At 28.9% G+C, this 24,202-nt stretch overlaps 3 protein-coding genes across 6 annotated transcripts in view; 1 reads left to right on the top strand and 2 right to left on the bottom strand.

The window, feature by feature from the left end:
- Positions 1 to 2,501: 2,501 nt before the first annotated feature.
- LOC123305103 (transmembrane 9 superfamily member 4) lies at positions 2,502 to 10,030 on the top strand. The gene is made up of 7 exons (XM_044886719.1): positions 2,502 to 3,121; positions 4,891 to 5,046; positions 5,269 to 5,546; positions 5,622 to 5,825; positions 6,655 to 7,072; positions 7,150 to 7,333; positions 7,985 to 10,030. Exons 1-7 carry the CDS (start codon positions 2,706 to 2,708, stop codon positions 8,222 to 8,224), a joined length of 1,896 nt encoding a protein of 631 aa, XP_044742654.1. The 5' UTR covers positions 2,502 to 2,705; the 3' UTR covers positions 8,225 to 10,030.
- Positions 10,031 to 12,461: 2,431 nt separating this feature from the next.
- On the bottom strand, positions 12,462 to 14,650 carry LOC123305631 (bifunctional peptidase and (3S)-lysyl hydroxylase Jmjd7-like; the record flags this gene model as incomplete). Its single annotated transcript, XM_044887404.1, has 5 exons — positions 14,253 to 14,650; positions 14,036 to 14,192; positions 13,832 to 13,984; positions 13,606 to 13,772; positions 12,462 to 12,871 (listed from the first exon to the last, which is right to left on the bottom strand). Coding segments are annotated over exons 1-5 (939 nt in total), but the record flags the coding sequence as incomplete, so codon positions are not given.
- A 3,674-nt stretch (positions 14,651 to 18,324) lies between these two features.
- Positions 18,325 to 24,202, bottom strand: part of LOC123306187 (transcription factor cwo) — a 75,490-nt gene continuing 69,612 nt past the window's right edge. For all 4 annotated transcript variants that reach the window (XM_044888086.1, XM_044888085.1, XM_044888088.1 and 1 more), the window contains one exon: positions 18,325 to 22,851. In XM_044888086.1, coding sequence (XP_044744021.1) covers positions 21,201 to 22,851 — 1,651 coding nt within the window. In that variant the 3' untranslated portion in view covers positions 18,325 to 21,200. The remainder of the gene's footprint in view (positions 22,852 to 24,202) is intronic.

The following is a 24,202-nucleotide window of genomic DNA, read 5'->3' as shown; positions in this document are numbered from 1 at the left end:
TGTATTTTAAATACGGAAAAAATGCACCTTTAATTAGCGAAATTTCCCATTTCCCGTTAAAAATTTTGATATTTGGAAGTTTTTCTGGGGTATGATTTTTTTCTAATTTATTTTAATGAAAACCGCATCTTGATACCATTTCTCAGTTTTGCTGTGAATTTATATGAGTCAGTAACAAAATTTCGGGGCGTGGCCGTTTTTTGACGCGTTATTGCTCGGAAACGATGAGAGCCGTGAACGTGAGCTTTGATTTACGGCGTCCCAGGGTAAATATCTACTTAAGTTGAAAGTTTCAACATTATAGCTCAAGTAGTTTCTGAGATATAAGGGTGTGAAAAAGGGCTATTTTATGTCCTGTATATATAGTCACAGCAAAAGCATACACATTTCACATATACAGCATACATTATACACTTTCAATTTTCGATTTTCCATTTTTTTTAAATTAATCTACGATACGCACTGCTGTGCTATATGATGACGTCAGAACATGATGTCCCCCATCACACTCTGAAACTTTTGTTTGAGTTAGTTTTTGATTGGTTAAAATGGCCCACCCTGTATATAATTACTGTACAGGATTTTGTTATCGGACGTGCATAAATTATTTCAGAAAAATTTTTACCATTGTTTTTTTTTTTCCAAAACATTAAATTGTTAATACCTAAAGAACGGTGAGCTTAACGAAAATATTATAAGATATGCTTTTGACAAACAATGACCCCAAAAAACTTTAAATAACTTTACTTGTTGCTTTACTGTTAAATTGTTATATTTCTATGTATACATCAGAGTTACCAAGAATTCACCTGGCTTCGAATCCAAATAGTCGTTACAATAGGGTAGATATTGAAGTCAAAAATTTTATTTTTCCGTATTCGATTTCTATTAAATTTATTAAGTTTATAGAAAAATGTTTCAAATGAAAGTCTTTTCGAAGTCACACATTATGTAACAATTCTATATATATATAGTTGTTACATAATGTGACCATTTATTTGTATAATTTTCAATGTAACCATTGTTTAAATAGCAAAACAAAATTTACAACACTCTAAATATTTTTTACTATTAAAATTTGTTATAAAAAATCATCATTATAGACTTCCACAAATTGAAGCTCTCAACAATAAACAATATTTCTGACTAATTCGGAGACAGCAAATATTATGGCTTTCATGTTCTATTAAAAAAAAGTTCTCTATTCCCTATAATATTTTCTTAACTTACATAAATATAGATCTATTATATAATGCTTGCCTTTTTTGGTACAAATAATTACAAAGAAATATTCGAATGGAATGAAAAAATGATAAATGGTTTTATTGCATTGAATACAGAAAAAGATCAAGATTATTATATAATATCATATTTAATATTTTATAAAATATTGATACCAATATTATCTGTATTTATTACAATCTATACAATATTAGTGATAAAGAATCAAATATCATTATATAAATTTTATTTGATATTAATGTTAACGGCTAATTTATTTACCGTACATTTAATTTATTTAATAAAAACAGATGGTAATTTGTATGATATTATGATACCATTTACTTTATTCACATTGTTTAATTTTTTATTTTTATTGGTACCAATTATGTTTAAATTGGCCATATTTTTAACAAATGTACATATTCGTACTTGAAAGTGAGTGTCTAAGAAATGTATTGCTATTGTACGTATTTTCAATTTCTAAATAATAAAATTCTGTGACTTATTTTAACATGTAAAATATCATTTTCATTTATCCTTAATAAAATCAACACAACGGAGATTATCCGTTGCAGGGAAACGACGCAAAAAAAAATTTTAATGTAAAATTTGACCAAAGACGAAACTTATTTTTTTTGATTAATTAAAGTCAAAGAAATGCAAAAAATGTAAGTCTTCCATTCGAAAAATGTTGTAAAATGCGTTTTTCCAGGTGTTAGATGCAAAAATAATTTTAAAATGTACAAATTGACAAAGGTTGAGCTTTTGTCAGTAGATGGCGTAATAAGTGAACGGAAAATAATCGTTTTACGTTAAATTACAATTGCAATCATCGTCTTCCAAGAGCTTCAAGTCTTTCTAAGGGTTTGAGAATCTCTTATACTATAAGGTGTATTTTCGCTGTATAACGCTGAGTTTGTGCGTCAAATTAGATCACGTGGCCAGTTTTGGCCATGCTGCCATCTGGATGAAAAAAAATTTCAGCAGAATTAAATCGTAAAAAACTCAAAGCCAGCGTCACCATGAAGCTATACATCTTTAGCTAGAAGGGAAGAAACGAAAAATAAGAAAGTCCATTCTGTCCTCAACGACACAAAATTAAAATTTTAAAATAATTTAAAATATTGTTGCTTCCAAAAATTGAGTGATTTCGAGACATCTATTGGGATTTGTCATTAATTTTCATAATAGTAATTTTTGTTAAGAGTTGGTATTAAGACAAATCAGAAAAGTCAATTTGCAATCGTGTGTGTTTTACACGCAATAAAAATGACAGTTTGATGTGTAAACTTGACATGATTTTCTGACAAAAATTTTTTATTTTACAATAAAATACAATTTGTAAAAGTAATTAGTTTAATTCCAAAAGCAATGTTACAGTAAGTTTTACAATGGAATTTTAGAAAGTATTTGACACAAATGAAAATACAAGTTCTGCATAAAAAATAAATAAAACGTAACCTAAAAAAACTTGAACAAAAATGATGTATAAAAAATTATTACAGAATATGAATCCAATATTATTAATACTGTTCATACAGATATTCAGAATATCACATCAATTTTACATACCGGGTGTCGCACCGGTTGAGTTTCGTAAAGGTCAAAAGATTGATGTGAAAGCTGTTAAAATGACTAGTGTTCACACCCAATTACCATACGAATATTATTCGTTGCCGTTTTGTTTACCGAAAAATGGCACACTTATATACAAATCAGAAAATCTTGGTGAAGTGTTACGAGGAGATCGTATTGTAAATACACCGTATGAAGTGCGTATGGCTGAAAATATTGACTGTAAATTATTGTGTCACTCACACGATGATCCAATTAATTGGAATGCCGAAGCATCACAGAAGGTTATTGAACGAATTCGTCATGAATATTTTGTTCATTTGTAAGTATCATTTATAATAATGAAATTGGGAAAAGCACTCTGTACAATCCTTTGATAATTTAAATGTTTTGGAATAGTTAAAAAGATAAGTTTACAATTTTTGTATTCATTGAAGATATGCACTTATGATAGCATATTTACTTCATTATACTCTTAAAGGGGAGAAATAAAATTTTCGGTATTTTCAAGGCACAATAGAAGTTAACATTTGTCACATTGAATTAATTGCAGTCCTATTTTATCCTTATTTTCAACAATTAGACGATTACATTGGGTATACCTTACATTGTTAGTTAGATAATTGCCTTGATTTGCCTTTCTGCAACAAAACGTAGAGACTTTATTTATAGCGATAATTCAATTAACTCATCGTAGAGTCCTTCGCAAAACCCGGTGCGCAATTCTGAAGGATACTTTTACTAAGACAAGGTTATTGTAAAACTAAAATTTACATTCCTGAATTAACCGAGAAAGTACAAATGTTGTTTTGGCCAAATTTGTTCATATAAGGATTTTGTAGTTAGGATCCTAATCAAAAGTCTCTATGGGCCTGGCGAACCAAATACTTATAATCATTTTACATTATGGACATGGAAATAATACATGTTTCAAACTATGCATATTTTTCAAAAATTTCCAAACAATATTTTGACAAAGTTTTATGTCGCGGTGAAAATTTCCTACAAAATGCTATGATTACAAATGAACGGATTGTAGGGACACTTACGCGATTTTTGCTCCGTTTGGTTTTTTTAAATTCTCGTAATGTTTTTTACTTTCCATCAAAATTTAATTGCGGTACGAATAAAATTAAGGGCTTTATAACAAAAATTTTGAAGGCGTGCACATGGCTTTATTGAGTATATTTTTTGTGTAACCACTAATTAAATTAAATTGGTGCATTATGACATATGTTCGTCAATTCATTAACTTACACAGAAAATACTAATCTGAAAGTATTATACAGAAAATACTAACACAGTTCAATTTGTTTAAAACTAAAAAATATTTCAATATAAGAAAATATTTCGTATTTTGATGTTCCCATAAATTAGCAAAAAGCTGAAGACGTTCGAATTAGATAATGATATTTTTCGCAACTAATTTGTTACGTTTATGTTATAAAATTAAATTTTGTCTAAATATGGACATTTTTTAACTTCGCCTAGCCTATATTTTTTTTATTTATTTATTTATTTTTTTTTTTTTTATTTAAAATATTTTGGCAAGGGCCATTAAGCCATTAAAGCCATTTACAAAAAATAAAAATATACATTTCATTAAGTAAAAATTAAATTAAACGTTCGATACAATTATAATTAAAACAAACTTCTGAAAAATAACAAAAATATTAAAAAAGAAAAAAAAACAGAAACTTAAAAAAAAATAAATAAATAAATAAATAAATAAATAATAATACAACGATACATAGACGCTAGGATGTAATACACAGGAGCCTAGCCTATATGATTAATTTATATTTATGAAAATACGTATAAACTTTGTATTGGAAAAGTTGAAAATTTTAAGTTAGGGAATTTGAACAGAATTATTTTGAAGTCGAAAATAAATAGCTAAATCCTTAAATTGTAAGAAATTTTAAGCATAAGATATTCTTGAAAGACATAAGCTGTCTCAAATTATCTTTTTTTATCTATATAGCGCTCAAACTTTGTAAACTTACAGCGTTATTGTATCCAGCTCCTCAATTATTTGCAGCGATTTTGTCGAAAAAATCAAAATTATATAGCGAGTTTTGCAATTTTTAGGCTTGTAGATAATTTACCAGCGGCGACAAGATACTTAAATCGAGATACGCAAGAAGTTCAAGTAGAGCATGGATATCCTTTAGGGATAAATATTAAAAATAAACAATATATTAATAATCATTTAAAAATTAAATTATTCTACCATTCACATGTGCCGTAAGTAAAACTTCTATTAAAGTTCTGGAAAGATTTTATGTTCGATTGATTTTTGAATTTTGATACATATTTTGTTTGGTATCAGACTACAAGTCTATAATATCAGACAATATCAAGTGTAAAAAATTTAAAATCGGCGGAACTGAAACTTCAGAATTCCACACAAATTTTCGTCCTCAAAATACATTCAGAAGAAAGATATAAATTTTATATGTATTTTAGGCAATTATATCGAGTTGTGGGCTTTGAAGTTGAAGCACAATCTGTTCATCTGTCTGAAATTAATTTTAATGATGGTACATGTACATTCCCAGATAATCCACGGCCGCAAGAAGTCAATGGGAATGCAGGCACAACCTTATTATTTACATATTCTGTCCAATGGGAAAAGTCTGATGTTAGTTGGGCGTCCCGTTGGGATATTTATTTAGGAATGAATGATGTACAAATCCATTGGTTTTCGATTATTAATTCATTAGTTGTAATATTTTTCTTATCAGGTATAAAATTTTGGATTAACTTATGATAATTCTCTATAAATTAACTCCTCTATAAATTGCTCTTTTTTTTCTTAGGAATTTTAACAATGATTATGGTCCGAACACTACGACGAGATATTGCCCGCTATAATGCGGATGACGGATTCGATGAAGCTATTGAAGAAACGGGATGGAAATTGGTACACGGAGATGTGTTTCGTCCACCAAGACATACGCGGCTCTTTGCTGCGGTTATTGGCAGTGGAATACAGATATTTTTTATGGCTTTGATAACAATTTGTAAGTTTCTAATATTTTCTAAATAACCGAAAAATAAAACTGTTTGAACTTAAGTGAGTTTCTCAGTATGATAACGACATATTGAAGTTTATTTTAGGATTTTGTTAGTAAAATAAAATAAAATATTTTAATTAATAAAAAAGCATTCCAATTGATTATTCAATCATCCGCTGTACTACTGTATTTATGTGACCATAAAAAAATACAAATGGGCTTATCCACCCCCCCCCGTCTTTTAATTAACATAGATAGTCTTTATTGAATATTGCTGACGCCACTTTCCAGATTTCTATATCGCAAGACTTAAAAGTTAGAGAGAGAGGGAATGGTGTGAAATTTTTTTTTCTATAATCAAAGAATATAAGATAGAAGAGAAAGTCGCGTATACAGGCACGAAAGCCATTTAGTAATTAGTGGCCTGTAAATACTACTGTATTTAAATCAGAATCAGTACATTACGATATTATTACATAGAGCGAAATAGCGCAGCGGAAGCATGCTGGGCTCTCAAATCAGAGATACGTAGATCGAAACTACGCTCTGCTAACATAAATTTTTTTAAACAAAATTATGGAGGTGGAGAACTTTTATGACTGGACCCAATCACTTAAAGCACTGAAACTCGTATACTCTTTTTTTCTTTTTTAGCATTGCCAGTAATGAGAACCTTCTCCTCTATCTTAAGCTCTTTGTCTATAATATGATATTTAATTTTAAAAATGTGTTTGAATTTAAAAATTAACCATCACACTGAGAAACTATCTTGTAATAAGTCTAGAAGGTACTCTTAAACGTTAATTTTTATTAATTTAATTTTTTTATTTTGCAGTTTTTGCCATGTTAGGAATGTTGTCCCCATCATCCCGTGGGGCATTAATGACAGCTGTTATATTTTTATACGTGTTTATGGGTTTAATCGCCGGATATTTTTCAGCTCGGTTGTATAAAACAATGAAAGGACGTCAATGGAAACGTGCTGCATTCTTAACAGCTGTATTATATCCGGCTATTGTATTTGGTACATGTTTTCTATTAAACTTTTTCATTTGGGGTAAAGATTCCAGTGGGGCTGTACCATTTTCCACAATGATTGCATTGTTATTATTATGGTTTTGTATATCATTACCATTGGTATTTTTGGGCTACTATTTCGGTTACCGAAAACAACCATATCAACATCCGGTACGAACAAATCAAATTCCACGTCAAGTACCTGAGCAAGTTTGGTATATGAATACATTTTTATGGTAAATAATATTTTTAAATATTTAAGAAAGTGTCACATTTTATATGTATTAAATTTTGTATGTATTTGTGTTTGCAGTACATTAATGGCTGGTATTTTACCATTTGGTGCAGTATTTATTGAATTGTTTTTCATATTTACCGCAATATGGGAAAATCAATTTTATTATTTATTTGGATTTTTGTTCCTTGTATTTTGTATACTTGTTATATCATGTTCACAAATTTCCATTGTAATGGTTTATTTTCAATTATGTGGAGAGGTAAGTTCAAATGTAAAGTTTAAATTTATTTGTTTACGCAGGAATGTCAATAAAAATAATACATTTTGATTTGTATGATTCTTTTTTAGTAAATTATTAGATTTGTGCTAGTACTCGTAAAAAAATTATCATTACTTCTTCGACAGTTCAGTCTTCGTAAAGAGTTCATAAGTTATTATACGTATATATTTTTTTTTAATTTTCGCTCAGTTCGAATCACATTCCACCTAAAGTTACTATTGTTCATTATTGTCATTTACTCTTAGCCATTACGCATCAAACCACTTCTCGGAACAGCTAGAGATCTCAATCTCGCATTAAAGAATTTCTTACGTATTTTTATATGCTGAAAAAAATAATCTTTTGGCTATAAAATTTCCTTTTTAATAATATACCTAGAATTTTTATTAAATAATTTAGGTATTATGGAGTTCGTGATTTTTATTTAAAATTTCGCAAAAATAAATAGTTTTTAATTAAATTTGAAACTTAAAATTATTAAAAGGTGTGGCCACTTTTACTTTTTTTAATAGAAATATACCATTATTCGGTATCAATATTTACGTTTATATGTGGCTACTTGTATGATCCCTTATGGTGCTATGCTGTATTCAATGGTAGTTATTAAATCTTTAAAATTTTATTTTATAGGATTACCATTGGTGGTGGCGAAGTTTCATCGTATCAGGTGGTTCAGCTGTATACGTGTTTGCATATTCAATATTTTATTTTGTTACAAAATTAGAAATTACTGAATTCATCCCCACTCTATTGTATATATCATACACTGGTTTAATGGTCTTAACATTTTGGTTGTTGACTGGAACAATAGGATTCTTTGCTGCTTATTCATTTATTAGAAAAATTTACAGTGCTGTTAAAATTGATTGAAAAACAAAAAAAAAAATTGAACTAATATAATTTTTTTTTTCATTTAACGAAATAGTTGAAGATCTGATGGTTTAAAAGATGCTCCATTTTCACCAAGCTTTCGGTTTTTAAAGTATTGATATGATTATGTTTGTCAAAAAAACATTCTTCTCTTAATTAGATTGCGCATATTATAGAAAAAAGAGACTCAAGTTGTCCAAATCAGAAATTTATATGAGCAATTTGAAATTTTAACATTTTAGGCTAAAATAAATTGTTGGAATATGATTTATAAATTGCGAATTTATTCAATTTCATGAGAAATAAAAGATTACGAAAAACCTGAAATTGATGACGAGATAAGGCCGTACTTGGCGAAGATCTAATCTGGGTGGTAAATCCGCTTGTGGCATCCTTCTAATTATTATTATTAACATGTGGCAAATATGATCATAATATCAACACTCGAAAATAATTTTAGCGTAATGAAATTTATGTTGCATTTTTATCATCAGATTTTTGGCTAAAAGAACTATCACCGTTTAATTAATAATGAATTAAGTGTAATTTTGTAATTTAATTTTTATAATTTTTCTCTTAACACACACAAAGGGGAAAATGTTGTGATTTAATTTTTATAAATAGTGATAAAAAACTGTTACTTTTTCTTGAAAATGTATATTTATTTTTATTTTTTGTTTGAGAAATAAAGCAGCCCGCAGACGTTCAGTATCCGCCTATGTTTAACATTCAAGTTGAATTCTGTTTTAGTTAAATTTCAGTGAAATCAATATATATGAAAATGGATATAGTTTTTTTTCGTATTATGAAACAAGAATGTTGAACGTCTATGGGTCGATTAATAAAATTGATTTACATAAATTTTATTGATAAAAATAATTGTGAGAAATTTATGAAGTCAATTATTATTTAGATAAAATAGTGTTTTAAACTGTTTAAAGAGCAAATTACATTATCCAAAACAAAGAAAGTTGGATCAAGATATATATCTATATAAATAAATTAGGTTTGGCGAACTGAAAGGTGATGACATGGAATTGATGTGTTTAAAAAGCCTAAAATAGTTTGGTCTGGAAAGTATTTTGCTTTTATGATTAGGTGTTACAAATTAGCTATCAGACCATAAGTTAATTATGCTCTAAAGATTTAAATGAGTTTACAATTTCACTCAAAATTATCATACCAATTAATTAATTAATTACATGTCAAATTGCCCATCTAAACTTTTCATGTGTTTATCCTTTCTTAAAATGCTATTATCTCGGACATATCCAACATATCGCTTTAATCGTAACTGTCAGTCAAATTTTATGTATAAATTTTTTCTTAATTATTAATTTTCGCTCTTTAATAATAGAGATAATTATCTTAATGACCTCATTGGTAAAATAATTTTCTGTTTGCCTGTAAAAAAGAACTTTCTTTTGTATTCTGCATTTCTTTGCTTCAATATTACATTGTTTATTAAAATACCTGTAATTTAGAGATCCACTTTCTATGTTTTTAATTTTAAAACGATGGTTACATAGAACGGCATTTCTCTTGAACTCAAACGTATTAAAATCAATTTCGTTTAAGTTCAAGAACTTGTACACACTAATACGAAGCTCGATATAATAAGTCAACTTATTAAGATTTTGGAGAAAATCTTGAAAGAAGCAAATTTATTTCTTGTTCTTTATTCTAGCACAAGAAAATGTTAACTACCTTGTTATTTTGTAGCTCCTCCTATGCTCTTACCCCAAATATGAGGATCTTTTGATCTCTTTTTTTTATGTTTAAAATAATGTAAATAACTGCGATTAATAAGATAAATTTGAATGTAAACTTTTTTTTTCGTAAATAAATGAATTTATTTAAATTTTTTTAATTTATTTTCCTCTGTTGGAAATCGATTGTGAATTTGGGAACTTAGAATTAAATAAAAAGTCATGTAGCTTTGCTCCAGAGATAAATCTTGAAAACTCAGTGGGCAACAATTTAGAACTACATAGATATGTAAGCGCAAAGATTATATAGAAATATAAGTATAATTCAACAGCAGCTACTAATTTTATACTGGAGTAAATCTAAGCAAAAAAAGGCTGTTATATGGATTAAAAGTTCGAGCAGCGAAACTTTGGGGTTTTTCTTTTCACATCAAAATAAGTATTTTTTGAAATTTTTTACTTTCCCGGAGTGGTGCAACATGTTTAAAAAACAAAATGGCGTCAAAAATGCAATTTTTTTCAGAAATTTTATCATTTTTATTTTATATTCGCAAAAGGAGACATCGGTGCATATCCAAATTTGGTAGGTTTTTAGTCAATGTTAAGAAATACTCCTCATAATTTTTTGGTGGGGTTTCGTCCCTTCCCCGCCCAGTTATATATATATGTATACATACATATGGTAAAACAGTTCATTTGACTGTAACTTGAAAAATTTTTAATTGATTTTAATGAAACTAATATCAATAGTAGGTTTCATTACTTACAACTTTCGGTTAAAATTTTAGCGAAATCCGTTACATAGTTCGGCCAAGATTTCCAATTTAGTAAATTGTTTAAAATGGCTGCCATTTTATGCCATTTTGTCCTACGAGGTTAAATTTTTTTTTAAATTGTAGCATTTTTTATTATCTTTCGATTTTATAATAAGTGGCTTACCCGTAAAATGACTCCTTGATCCATATTTTTGCGAAAAACGGAAAATTTAACACTTTCTGGAAATAATTGTTTGGGGGGTGTTTTTTGCTTTGGCATGAGAAAACTATTTTTAAAAGAGGTCTATATGGTTTAAAGCAAAATTTTTAAGTTTTAACCCCCGCGCTGTAAGGGGGAAGGGGTGTATGAAATAAATGTATCTTAAAAGATTTTAAAAAGAGGTCAAAATAGTTTAAAATGCTAAAGTAACCCAAAATTTTAGATGTTTTAATTAATATAGCACTTTTTACAACATCCACCCCTTCCCATCCCGCTTTCGTATTTTTTGCAAATTCAAAATTTTTATGACGTATAAAGGGGTTTTGGGGGTCGCTGATCACGATTTTTTGGCCCAAATAAGTACACCCCCTAAAAATATTACAATTGTTTTTGATAATCTATTGCAAAATTCGAGATCAGCGACCCCAAAAACCCCTTTATACGTCATAAAAATTTTGAATTTGCAAAAAATATGAAAGCGGGAGGGGAAGGGGTGGATGTTGTAAAAAGTGCTATATTAATTAAAACATCTAAAATTTTGGGTTATTTTAGCATTTTAAACTATTTTGACCTCTTTTTAAAATCTTTTAAGATACATTTATTTCATACACCCCTTCCCCCTTACAGCGCGGGGGTTAAAACTTAAAAATTTTGCTTTAAACCATATAGACCTCTTTTAAAAATAGTTTTCTCATGCCAAAGCAAAAAACACCCCCCAAACAATTATTTCCAGAAAGTGTTAAATTTTCCGTTTTTCGCAAAAATATGGATCAAGGAGTCATTTTACGGGTAAGCCACTTATTATAAAATCGAAAGATAATAAAAAATGCTACAATTTAAAAAAAAATTTAACCTCGTAGGACAAAATGGCATAAAATGGCAGCCATTTTAAACAATTTACTAAATTGGAAATCTTGGCCGAACTATGTAACGGATTTCGCTAAAATTTTAACCGAAAGTTGTAAGTAATGAAACCTACTATTGATATTAGTTTCATTAAAATCAATTAAAAATTTTTCAAGTTACAGTCAAATGAACTGTTTTACCATATGTATGTATACATATATATATAACTGGGAGGGGAAGGGACGAAACCCCACCAAAAAATTATGAGGAGTATTTCTTAACATTGACTAAAAACCTACCAAATTTGGATATGCACCGATGTCTCCTTTTGCGAATATAAAATAAAAATGATAAAATTTCTGAAAAAAATTGCATTTTTGACGCCATTTTGTTTTTTAAACATGTTGCACCACTCCGGGAAAGTAAAAAATTTCAAAAAATACTTATTTTGATGTGAAAAGAAAAACCCCAAAGTTTCATTGCTCGAACTTTTAATCCATACACAAGGCGTAATTTCACTCTACTATTAAGAGGAAATGAAAATTTGAATCCAAAATTATCTGCTCCTTTCGAAGAATTAATTCATCGAGGAAAGGTAAAAAAATTGGCTTATGGAACAGAAACAAAAAATATTTGTATGGAAAGGAAAATGAAGAATTAAAATAAAAAGCCGAAAAAACAAATTATCGTTAACTAATTTTTGTTAAATTTTCTAATAATTTAAAAACACAGTAATTTAATCCAAATTGCATATCAAACCAATAATTAACAGCAATACATCCATGACTCTGTCGAACATGATGAAACCAAAAGGATGGCAAGTATAAACAGTCTCCAGCTTCTACAGTTACCTTGAATATATTTGCATCCTTATAGTCTGGATATAAATTTATATCAGGATTTAATGGATCAATTGCAATCCACGATATTGAATTGTCTAAAGAGTCTTCAGTAATAGCAACATCGTCAATCGTAAATTGATTTTGAGAATTAATATTGTAGATACCTTTCGGATAATTTTTATACGGTATTCGCCAAATATCTGTTGGAGGGATAAGTATGAAATCCTTTTTACCTTCAACGACGCAGTATATATTTTCATAAGGATCCTTATGCACTGAAATAATAAATTGTTTTAAATAAAATCGTAGTCCTTTCAACTTATAATTTTATGTGTCTTTTGTCCCGTGTGAACTCTTTCTTAATTTATGAAAATATCTGAGTTGATGCTCCCTAGGTACCTTCAGTCAAAATTCAATGTCCGTATTTGGGCCCGGTTTAATCGGAATAAGTTTTGACAAAAATTTGACTTTATGAACTCTTTAAATCATGAAAATTTAGCTTATCCGAAACAAGACTGAAATTGAAGAGTTTACGTAAGTGGGGAATCAGAAAATAAATTATTGGCGTGATTTGTAAATTTGACGCACAACGCATTTTGTTCTCCATTTAAACTCCACATGAAACTTTATTTACGACGTTCAAACTCAAAAACTAACTACAAAAATACAATTTTGACTTTTCACGGTTCCAAAATTTTCTGGGCAGTCTTGAAAATTTCTTAAAATTGCCGATTATAAACTAGATGATCAAATTTCACGGGTATTTTATGAAAATGATAAATTAATATTCAAAAACGCAAATTATTTCCGTTTAGGATCACTTACGAAAAAACTACAATTACGATCTTTTTTCGAATAACCTAAATTATTTTATTTTTAGAAAGAGTTTATAAATTCAAAATTTATTCCGGTCGTAAATCAAATCGGACCTATATACAGACATCGGACTTTGAATGAAGGGATCTAGGAAGCATCAACTTAGAATTCTCTTAGTTGTGTATATACGTACTACTAGTAATTGCCCTATGATCACCCATCCAAAAATTTACTGCATCCAGTCGTCCTTCAAAAGCGGAAGTAGCCCATGATAATTCCAAATCTACATCATTTTTTAACTCTGGAAAATCTTTCAGTAAATTCGAATTCTGTGTTTGAATATAACAAATGAAATTATCCCTAAAAATTTTCCCGTCCATGAAGTGAATGTAATTCAAAACATAGTTTTAAAATTATACCTTGGATTATCCAAATGATTTAAGAATTCAGAAAATGGCATTTGTGTTTCGTATGGCATAACAAAATATTCTTTGTTGTTTTTGAAAGCAAGTCCATCTGCGTATCCATTAGGAGTGATTGCTACATTGACACCTTTATTACCTAAAATATGGCTAAAATTATCACAATTATAAAATTTCTTTGTGGATTCTAACAGCTTTTACCGGAAATAATTCATATTCCATTTTTTAACAGCGGGCCAATTTTGTATGCCATTTTTAATTAATACAGGAAAATTTTGTGCCACATAATCAAGTTTAAATTGTTTTGTACTTATTTCGGTGTCGAAAACATGAACATGATTATCTTTTAAGTAGAAATCTAAAAATTTTGGCAATATTTATTCTTTGAATTATATGATATACTACAAAATGGAAGTACCTCCTATGTCCTGGGAAAATTCGGCAAGAACATTTTTTATAGCATTAGCCATTAGTATAATTGGGATACCTGATAATTAAATTTTCTTAATAAATCAAAGTAGAAGTCATTTTATTTATGAAAATAACGTTTATTAAAATTTCTAGGTTAGGTTCACCTTTAGAGGTTAGTTTCAATTTGAAATATAACAATTTTGATGGATGTACTTGTTAGTACTAGTGTATTACAAAAGAGTTTAAGATAGAGGAGAACTGGAGAAGGCTCCCATTACTGGAAATTTTAAAAAAGAGTATACGAGTTTCAGTTCCTCCTCTAGTGATTGAGTCCAGTTATAAACACTCTTCAACTCCATAATTTTGTTTAAAAAAAGTTCTGTTAGCAGAGCGTAGTTTCAATCTAAGGATCTCTGGGCTATTAGCCCAGCACGCTGCCACCGTGCCACTCTGCTCAGTGCTCTGTGTAAATATTCTTCAGAATTTGTTGTAAATATAGTAGTATTTACAGGATCCAAATACCAAATGGCATTCGTGCCTGCATACGCAACCTCACTTCTAGAGGTGAGATCGGTGAAGACTGTTTTATTGAAATTTTGGTGACCATTTGTTATTTTAGTGATTGCTATCGGAATATAGGAGCAGAAATAATTCTTTTTTAATTTTATTATCATATGTAACTCTATTGGATTTTTTTTATCTATTTCATTTTTGTTTGTTGATCCATAGTCCATACAATTATTTATAGTGTAGTAAGTAGTGTATCGTTACAATGGAAACGCCTGAAATAAAACTTATGAACTGTGCGCAAATACAAGGCTTATGAATAAAACGCATAAACATTTAATTATGTACTTTTTATTAATCTAAATACAATTAATAGTTTCTGTAACAAATATAAACATTTTTTTAAACGATATAACGTGATTATATTTTATAATAATTATATTTTTAACAAATAAAGTATTCCATTATGAGAGTTCAGCCATTTTGTCTTCAAAGAGAAATTAGAAGTTCCCATACTTAGACCTTTTCATTTCAATTATGGTTCATTATTGTTTCGGACAAACAGAAATAAGTTCGATCTTTGTCTTTGTCTTGGATCAAATATCTTGGAAGATCATTTTATCACATTAGTTTTTTTAACAAACTTTCCGAAATAAAAGGTATCACTTTTTAAAATAACAAGTTCTATTGGAATTCACTGCTCTTTGTCATTAGTTTATGTAAAATCCTAGAGATAAGACTTTTCTCTGTGTGTAAAATGGATGATAAAGATGAAATACTAAATTTATGGTTAAAAGAAAAGCTTAACATTCCTAAAAAATAATATAAATAATTCATTATTATCGATTTACTTTTTGTATTTTTTGTTTTATATAAAGAAATTTTGGTAAGCGTTGTGTCTTTCTAAGCCTAATTTTTTTTCCATTCCATTAACAAATAATTTTTAAACTAATTGAAAAGGAGTCCAAATATCACCTACTACTAAAGTAACCCATTTTTTTAACAAAAGTTATATTATTTACTTTATAAATCATTATGAGTAGTTTTATTATATTTATCGAAACCATACTTAACGACACATGTCATTTTTCATGCAGATTCATGCATAGTTTTCTTTCAAAGTGATAAAATTAAAAAAAAAAAAGGTATTGAAGTAAATAAATCAATTGAAGTTAGTGTTTGTTTTAATATGACTTATGGCTCTTTGTCGACTTGTCTCATATACACAAAAATTGTATTTTAGATTTAAATGTTTCTCAAATAGTAGGTAACAATCAATCACATTTTCTGCCACAATTATATTAAATTATTTGAAAATGGAATTATTTTTATAATTTTTTGAAACATCATAATTTATATATTTTATTTTCCTTCTAAAAAATATACAAATTTTCCAGAATTTGTTTTTAGTGAGAAAATGTTTATTTAATATATCTTTGAAGATTTTTATTTCAGTCTTACAAATAACAAAAAAAATAAATTCAATCACAGCCTTTTTTACAAGAAAATTCTTATCTTTACCAAAAATTTGTCCTATGTGTATAATTCCAAAATTTATATTATAAGCACAGATATAGAGCTTGAAAAAAACATATGACATTGGTAGTCATATTCACTTATGAAGTCTATGATAAATCAACCGACTAAGGCCGTCCTTGAAAATTTCAAAGTGTGTCTTTGAGCCTAATAGCACAATTTAATAGTTTCGAATTTATAATTTTGCAAAATTCAAGTTATTTTAAAGCAGAATTAAAAGATCAAGTTACTTAAATTGAACTGTGTGCTTTAAAAATGTTATTTTTTCAAGACTGGCCTCTGTAAGTTGATTCTGGTTTGTATCATACGTTTGTATAGCAAGCGAAGGTTCTCTTATCTTCATACGATCATTTTAGCACTTAAATAACCAAGAAGCCTAAGTTCTACCAGATATCTGTGATTACAATACACAACTTAAACCAAAAAATAATTTTTGTAACTAGCCTATATATAGTCAACTTTCAATTTCTTTTTAATGATGTTTGAAGTTAACATTTTGTGTGTATGAAAAATGGCACTTTTGTATCTTTTTAGAATTAAATAATACATTAGCTTTACCAAAAATATACGGGATGTTAATTGTAGATATATAGAACTACAGAACGGATCATATAATAATTTCAAACACTTTTATCATTCCAAACGCTACACGCATTGAAAATTAATGAACAAACCTTCCTCGTTTAGGGAGTGTAGAGGTATAGGAACACAATCTCTGTGTTAAAAAAGTAATCCTCTTAAGTTGCATTAAATTAAGATGCCATTGGTGTTTTAGAGTACCATGCATATTACATATATACATATTTTTGAGTCAAACAGCCATATGAGATTGTGCTCCTTTACACTCCATGCTTTAGTTTAACCAGGACACAGAATAGTCGTCTCAGATACATTGAGACGTAAAGCAATGGCGTTAAAGAGTAATCGTTATAAGCATTAACCCAACGAGGACATCCGTGCTTAACGTCGTGACAGAAACAGATGGTAACAAGGCTTCTTACTAATCATTACCACCAAACGCCTGTACTTACTGTGTTAATGGAATAAAAATTTAATTCAAAATAACTTGAGGGTATGTTAAAAATTTTGGTACCGAAAAACTTGTATTTTATTGATGTGACAAATACTCTTAGTTCATTATAAATCAGAATGGTGGATGCGTTATTATTTAGTGACATTCGTGTTAGCCATCTACGATTTTGTATGGTCTACATGTCCACCACTCCATGGTAGGCAAATGCGGCTTCTATTTGATTTAACGTCATCCAGTGCTAGCGTGTTACGGCACTAAACGCTTCAATGGGACCTGCGCAATGTCATGTATTTTTGTCGCTTGATACATTTTTTATTAGGAGAAATTATTTTCTAAAAAAGATAAGGAAAAGTAAGAGCAAAAATTTCCCTCGTGTAGAATCGTTCGCGGTTGAACCATCAAAAATGATAAAGTATAGAGTATAAAGTAATCTAGTTCTATATATTTCTGGGTTTTATTTATAAGGGATCGGTATTGAATTCTCTTCCACCTTGCACACTAACATAATCGCTAAGATTAATAAATTAAACATTTTTATTTAAATAATTCTTTCCTTTCTATATAAATGCAAAAGTATTAAATATTATAAAATAGTATTTCTTTAAACACTAAATTCAGTATTTAACAGACTAGTATTTAGCCCGAAAACGGATTGGGACCCAATTTCTAACACCGTACATGTCAACTTTTGGGAATCTATCAAAAAAAATTCTGGAACTACTCCGATAATTTTCAATCACGTTTACTTCTATCTATCTGAACAAAACTGAAAGTTATTGATAAAAAGGACCAAGAAAATTATCTATATGAAATCTATATCTATATGAATAATGCAAGATTCAATTAGCAAATAAAAAAAAGGAATCGCTTTTTTCGAAGTAAATGACAGTTAATGTGAGTGGCATCAGGATCAGATCTCTCATAGATTATCCCTACCCTTTTCGAACTAAATACTGGTGTATTACTATTATTAGAGACGGAGCAATCAGGATTAATTTTTTTGTTTGTTGACCATGTTTTGCTACACAACTCATGTACTGGGTGTAAGAGCATATGATGTTGGAGTAAATAGAATAGGAAAAAGTGGAGAAGAAAAATTATAGTTAAAAAAAATTGAATTAATTGTTTATTAATGATAAAATTAAAGGTTATCTCATATTAATAGCTTGGATCGTTTTAGGACCGCCTTCTTTTATATATCCAATATGTACACCAACCAAAGTCAAATGCTACTACAGCCAGTTTAATTTATGTAGCCGTTGAAAGGATAATAGCACTTTAAATTTTAAGAAACTTCCGTCTCTCACTATCATTTCCAAAAATATTTTATTTTTATAATTTTAACAATTAAGATAGACTTTTGAAATATTTAACAATTAAATATAATTTATATTAGATTTTTTGTATAATCATTTTATATATTGTTTGTTTAAGTAAAAAAAGAAAGAGAAAACAAATCTTCAATATTAAATTATTCTAACCTATATATTTTGACAAATTCTCAGCCTTCAAATGTTTTTGGCCTAGATAAAATTCTTATATAAATTTATTTAGGGTAAATAAGTATCAATCAATATATCCAAAACATATTTAGAAATGAATTTAAAAAAACGGGTGGGAAAATTTTTTCCCTTATTTTTAGATTTATATCTTCCAAGTATAGAGGGTTGAAGTATCTAAAGAGAACCATAATAAATACGGTCAAAGTAAAAAAGTGCCCATCTGAAAACATCAAATAACATTTTGAAATTCACCAGAATGGCCCTTGTGTAGCGAAATGTGTTTTATGTGAACTTCTCTACCCTTCTCTAACAATTTGTTTAGATCGTTTTCTTTATCTTACTCTTATTACTTTGAGAACTTCTTTTAAAACTTACACTTTTGCTACAGCAACGCTATCCTTATTTGCTGCTTTTCAATGGACATTTTTTGATACATTAAGATGGTCTTTATTATCTTTACCCTCCATACTTCAAAGTAAAATATGATTTTAAAAAAGAACTATTGTGTTTAGGAAAGAACTGGCAATATCCGATTTTTCCAAAATTAATTCGCTAATAAAATACGAATGACTATGATATAATATAATATCGGTATTACATTAAAGTTACACAAATATATTTCCTAAATTTTACCAGCAGAAGAATATTAATAATGCATTGTTCAAAAAATATGTAAATCGTCCCAAAATAAATTTAGTATAGTGAATTTACTAGACCATATTATAACCTATACTAAATAATCGCTAAAAATCGTATTGATTAGCTATATACAAAAAATAATCGACATCGAATTAATATGAAAAGAAAACAATAATCAAAACATTCAAACACACAACTAAACACAAAAAACTAAATAACAACATTCACACTTATTTTTTAATTTATTTTAAAATATACCTTTAATTTAAAAATATACTCCATTATTTGCAGTATTTTTTGTGTTCTCAAAAACATAGACATAGAAAAGGGACTACTAATCTGCTGGAAAACATCTCTCCTTTTTTTCTAATGCAAAGACACATTCCTGTATGATATACAATGTACTCTCTCAAAAATGCTTAATATGTACGTGCTTTGCTAAATTAACAAAATATGAAAAAAATTGCTTTTTCTATCTTATTTTTGGAGGAAAATTTACTACGAAAGAGTAGTAATACGCAATTACCTGACACAAATAACAAGAACAGGGAATGTATAAGATAAGTTAATATACTATTTCATGTGTTATCTCGTTTAATAATACCAACTTTTGAATTTATATATGTCGTGCTAAAGCGTAATTTTTACCGTGTGAAATCTAATTTATTAGCGCAACGCGTGGAAATATTCATAAGTTAATTATGTTTTGACTCTATAATTTTAAATAATTAATAGTAAATCATATTAGTTATTTAAAAATATGGGCAATATTATTACATTAATGATAAAATTATTGTGTGAAAACTTATCTCTTGATAAGATAATTAATTATAAATACCCTATAAATTTATTAGCGTGCGAGGTGGCCTTTCCACGAAATGACAAATTATTTTTTGGACATAGTGGAATCCGGCAATATGACTTCTAATCGATGCATCATTTCATTCAATGAGTAAGCACGACATTATTATACAACTGAGTCAAATCGAATGTGTCCTCTTTTTTTTTTTTAAATATCCACAATTAAGAATCATTAAAAGTAAATCTGAGGGTTTTTGTGTTAAGATTGTGCATGTTAAATTCCATTACAATTTGAAAAATTTTTTAAGTCAAGTTTCGTAAAATTTTTACTAATTTAAAATTTGTTATTGTAACAGACTTAAATATCTAATAAAATACAGGGGCCTGAATTTAGTTCATTAATACAGTTATCGCTTAGCACCATCATAGTTTTGAATTGTTCTTAAAGTGTTATTTACACATGTACGAAAGTGTGCAAGATCTAAAAAATACGTTATTCTAATTTTCGTCCGATTATTAGATTATATTTTGGAACAAAATGTTTGCTGACAGAATTTCGTTGTATAATAATGTCACAGCCGAAGAAAGAAAATCAGAAAATGACCTGAGTCTGAAATTAAATAGTTTTAAGATACGTTCGTTGGATAGTTTTATTTTCGACTTTTTTTGTGTATGAATCAAAAATCTAAGGAGGTAAACATAATACAGTGTAACGTTAAACACATTAGTCATTTTTCGTCGGCTGGAAATAAAAAAGGGAAAGGACATTACTACTTTATTGTACATGGTCTTCTATGCATTATTATTATTCCCAAACATTGTAATTCATTCTCTATGTCTATGATCAAAACCAACACAAAAAAATGAGGTTATGTATGTTTTTATTGTATAAAAATTTTTTTATTTTTGAGTTTTGTTTATTATAAAAATACTGAAATTAATGCCAGTCATTTTGCATTTCACTTTTATATTTTTGATGTTTAGTATTAATGGTCGCTGAAACACTCGCTGGTTGAAAATTAACGTTGATGGTTACAGGATGTAACACGATGTTTGTATGTCCTTGTGGTAACATATCCAAAATGTTATAATTTTGCAAGTATGGAACTAATGTATTATAGTCAATTGTTAATGGTATATAAAATGAACCCTTGGCATGTAGCACAAATATTGGTACACTAAAATTAGCCTGTTTTTCCGATGAATTCGTTTTATTTTGATGGTACATTTGAGATATTGCTGTCTTTAAATTTAATTTACTTTCACTAATTGTTTGACCACCGTTATTATTATTGTTATTTGTACTCATACCATTTGTACTCCCCGTACTGCTGCCAATATTATTACCAACATTATTATTATTACACTGATGGTGATGTTTTTGTAAGACCTCTTGTGAGTTACGACATATTTGAATTAAATGTTTTGGATAACTTGAGGTATAACGTTTACGCGGCGATTGTCTACCATTTGTTACTTTATTATCCGACACAGAACTACCCGTTGGTGAGATACGATGTTGATTATCACTTTCTGAAGATATACGAGTATAAATGTCACTACTTGGTGGTGATGTTTGAGAACCATCTGTTGGGGAACTACTATGGTTCTCAGAAAAACTATAATTCTCATTCGTTGACGATATAGTGTTTATGGCAGTAGCGCCACTACCCCCACTACTATCCGCCATTGCACCACTACCACCATTTCCGCCATGTTGTTGATGCATTTCTAATTTACGTCGTTTGTATAATTTGTTGATGTTATGCGTGGACAGAGAACTGGTAACAGATTGTTGACTAATCCGTTGCATGATGTTGTTTTTGAATTTATAAAGTGATGCACCATTCGAGCATTCTCGACTACTTGTTTCGGTATCGGAAGAATTTGGTACACTGCCTCCTCCACCATTGGATGTACGTTCAAAACGTGGTGGTTTTACTGGAACGGATATCATGTAATCAGATCCATTTTGCGACCCATTTTCTTCACGTTCAGATCTTGCCCGTTGTTGATACTCATACATATCGCTTACGTCATGATGCATTGGCGATTTGTCATGGTGATTTGTCGAAGATGTCATCATATTATTATGATTGGGACTGTGTATTTGACGTGTCGTTGTCAAAGGTATTGGCTCACTTATAATATGAACATTTTGTTCTTTTGTTGTCAACATATCACGTAATTGAGATTGAGACGTATTACTATCATACGGCGTAGAGTGATTTTGTTGTGAATCTGTCGCTTGATGATGTAATTGTCCACCATTTTGTTGTTGCATTGGTGATGAGTTTGACGTTGGTCGTATAATATTGTTCACGGAGGATGTATTGATATTTTGATTTGTGTTTGTTATTGGACTCCGTAATTGCGGTGGAGGTAGTTGTACAATATTTGGATTAAAATTTGTATTTGTGGATTGACTAATTGGGTTGCCCGAATGTAAACGATCACTAGTTAATATTGCCTCGCAATGTGCTTGTAAATGATTTATTAATTTTACGCACAGTGCTTCGCGGGCAAAAAACCCTTCAACTTCAACTAGAAAACGCATTGTCTCAGACATACATTCTTGAAAACCAAGTCTGAAACATAAATAAAAATTTAATAAACGTAAAAAATATGGAGGCTACTTTATGTATTAAAGTATATATGTAATACTCCTAATTTTCATTTATTTAGAATATGGGTTCAATTAAAAAGGAAGTCAATATTAAACTAAACCTTGACTTCATTTACCCAGCGGATTGATGTTTTAACAACAATAAAGTAATAAAATATCATTCCAACATTCGCACTTCTGTTGATTGCAAGATACAGTTTCAGGGGCAGTAAACTCGCTTTCCGGTTAACTGCTTTCTTAAGAGTAAATAAAATATTCGCTATTCTTAGAAGCTGGATGCACACCAAAATAGACTTATGTAATTTATAGTACCACTAGTCTTATTACGAGCACTCGCTATTCGGCAAATTGTTGAATAGCGAATGATTGTCACCGCCTGTGTAAAGGAGTATTACATAATACTGGTTTTTATATATACTTTAAGAACAATGTATTTTTTTAGAATTTTTAAATTTTTGATAAATACTTTTGATACAATATTTTGATTTGGTGAAAAATGTAATAATTTTTTATGAAAGACTGTAAAATGAATGAATGGGTGTTAATAAATTTTGGCAAATTATTATTCAATTAACTGAATGAATAACTTCTGTTCAATATTTGATTGTCTACGGATTTTTCGAAAATTATAACGATAAAATACGTAAAAATCAAATAAAGTTTGTGTTTTAAAAAGTAAAAATAATAGAGAAACAAAAAATAACGAGGTTAAATTTTAAGACTGGAAGCGCCTTCTAAATTCTAAAGTCTAGGAAGATTCTAAATTCTATATCGAAGCATCAAAATTATTTTTGCTTTGGTTAATCGAGCTACTTAAAAGTTTGAACTTATTGAGAATAGACTGTAAAAGCATTATTTTGGCTGTGTTGATATTATGGGGCATGTTTGGCCCGAAAGATTTTTTGTGCATAATTGATCACATTACCGAATTTAAAATAATGAAATATTGCTATAATAATAGGTATATATTGTGCAGGTAGAACGAGAATTAAACGCTGCGTAGGTTTCGATTAGCCTCTGTAAAATTTAATTTATAATAATGTCAGAAGTTGTCTTATAATACCAACTAGGAAATTAGTAATGGCGTATGTTTAGAAAATTAATCTGGCATATTGGCAAGCTTAAGTTACTATGATAGCACGGTTTATTTAAGTTGATAGCGTTTCTGTGATGGTCAGAAAGCTGTATTGATTTTAAAACACTCATATTAGAAAATAAAATGGCCAATAAGTTGATAGCATTTCAGTGTTGGTCAACATGCTGTATTGATTTTAAAACAGACTCATGTTAGAAAATAAAATTAGCTTATTTAC

The sequence above is a fragment of the Chrysoperla carnea genome, chromosome 1 (assembly GCF_905475395.1).
Source record: "Chrysoperla carnea chromosome 1, inChrCarn1.1, whole genome shotgun sequence".
Lineage (NCBI taxonomy): Eukaryota > Metazoa > Arthropoda > Insecta > Neuroptera > Chrysopidae > Chrysoperla > Chrysoperla carnea.
This window is presented reverse-complemented; position numbering and strand designations above follow the sequence as displayed.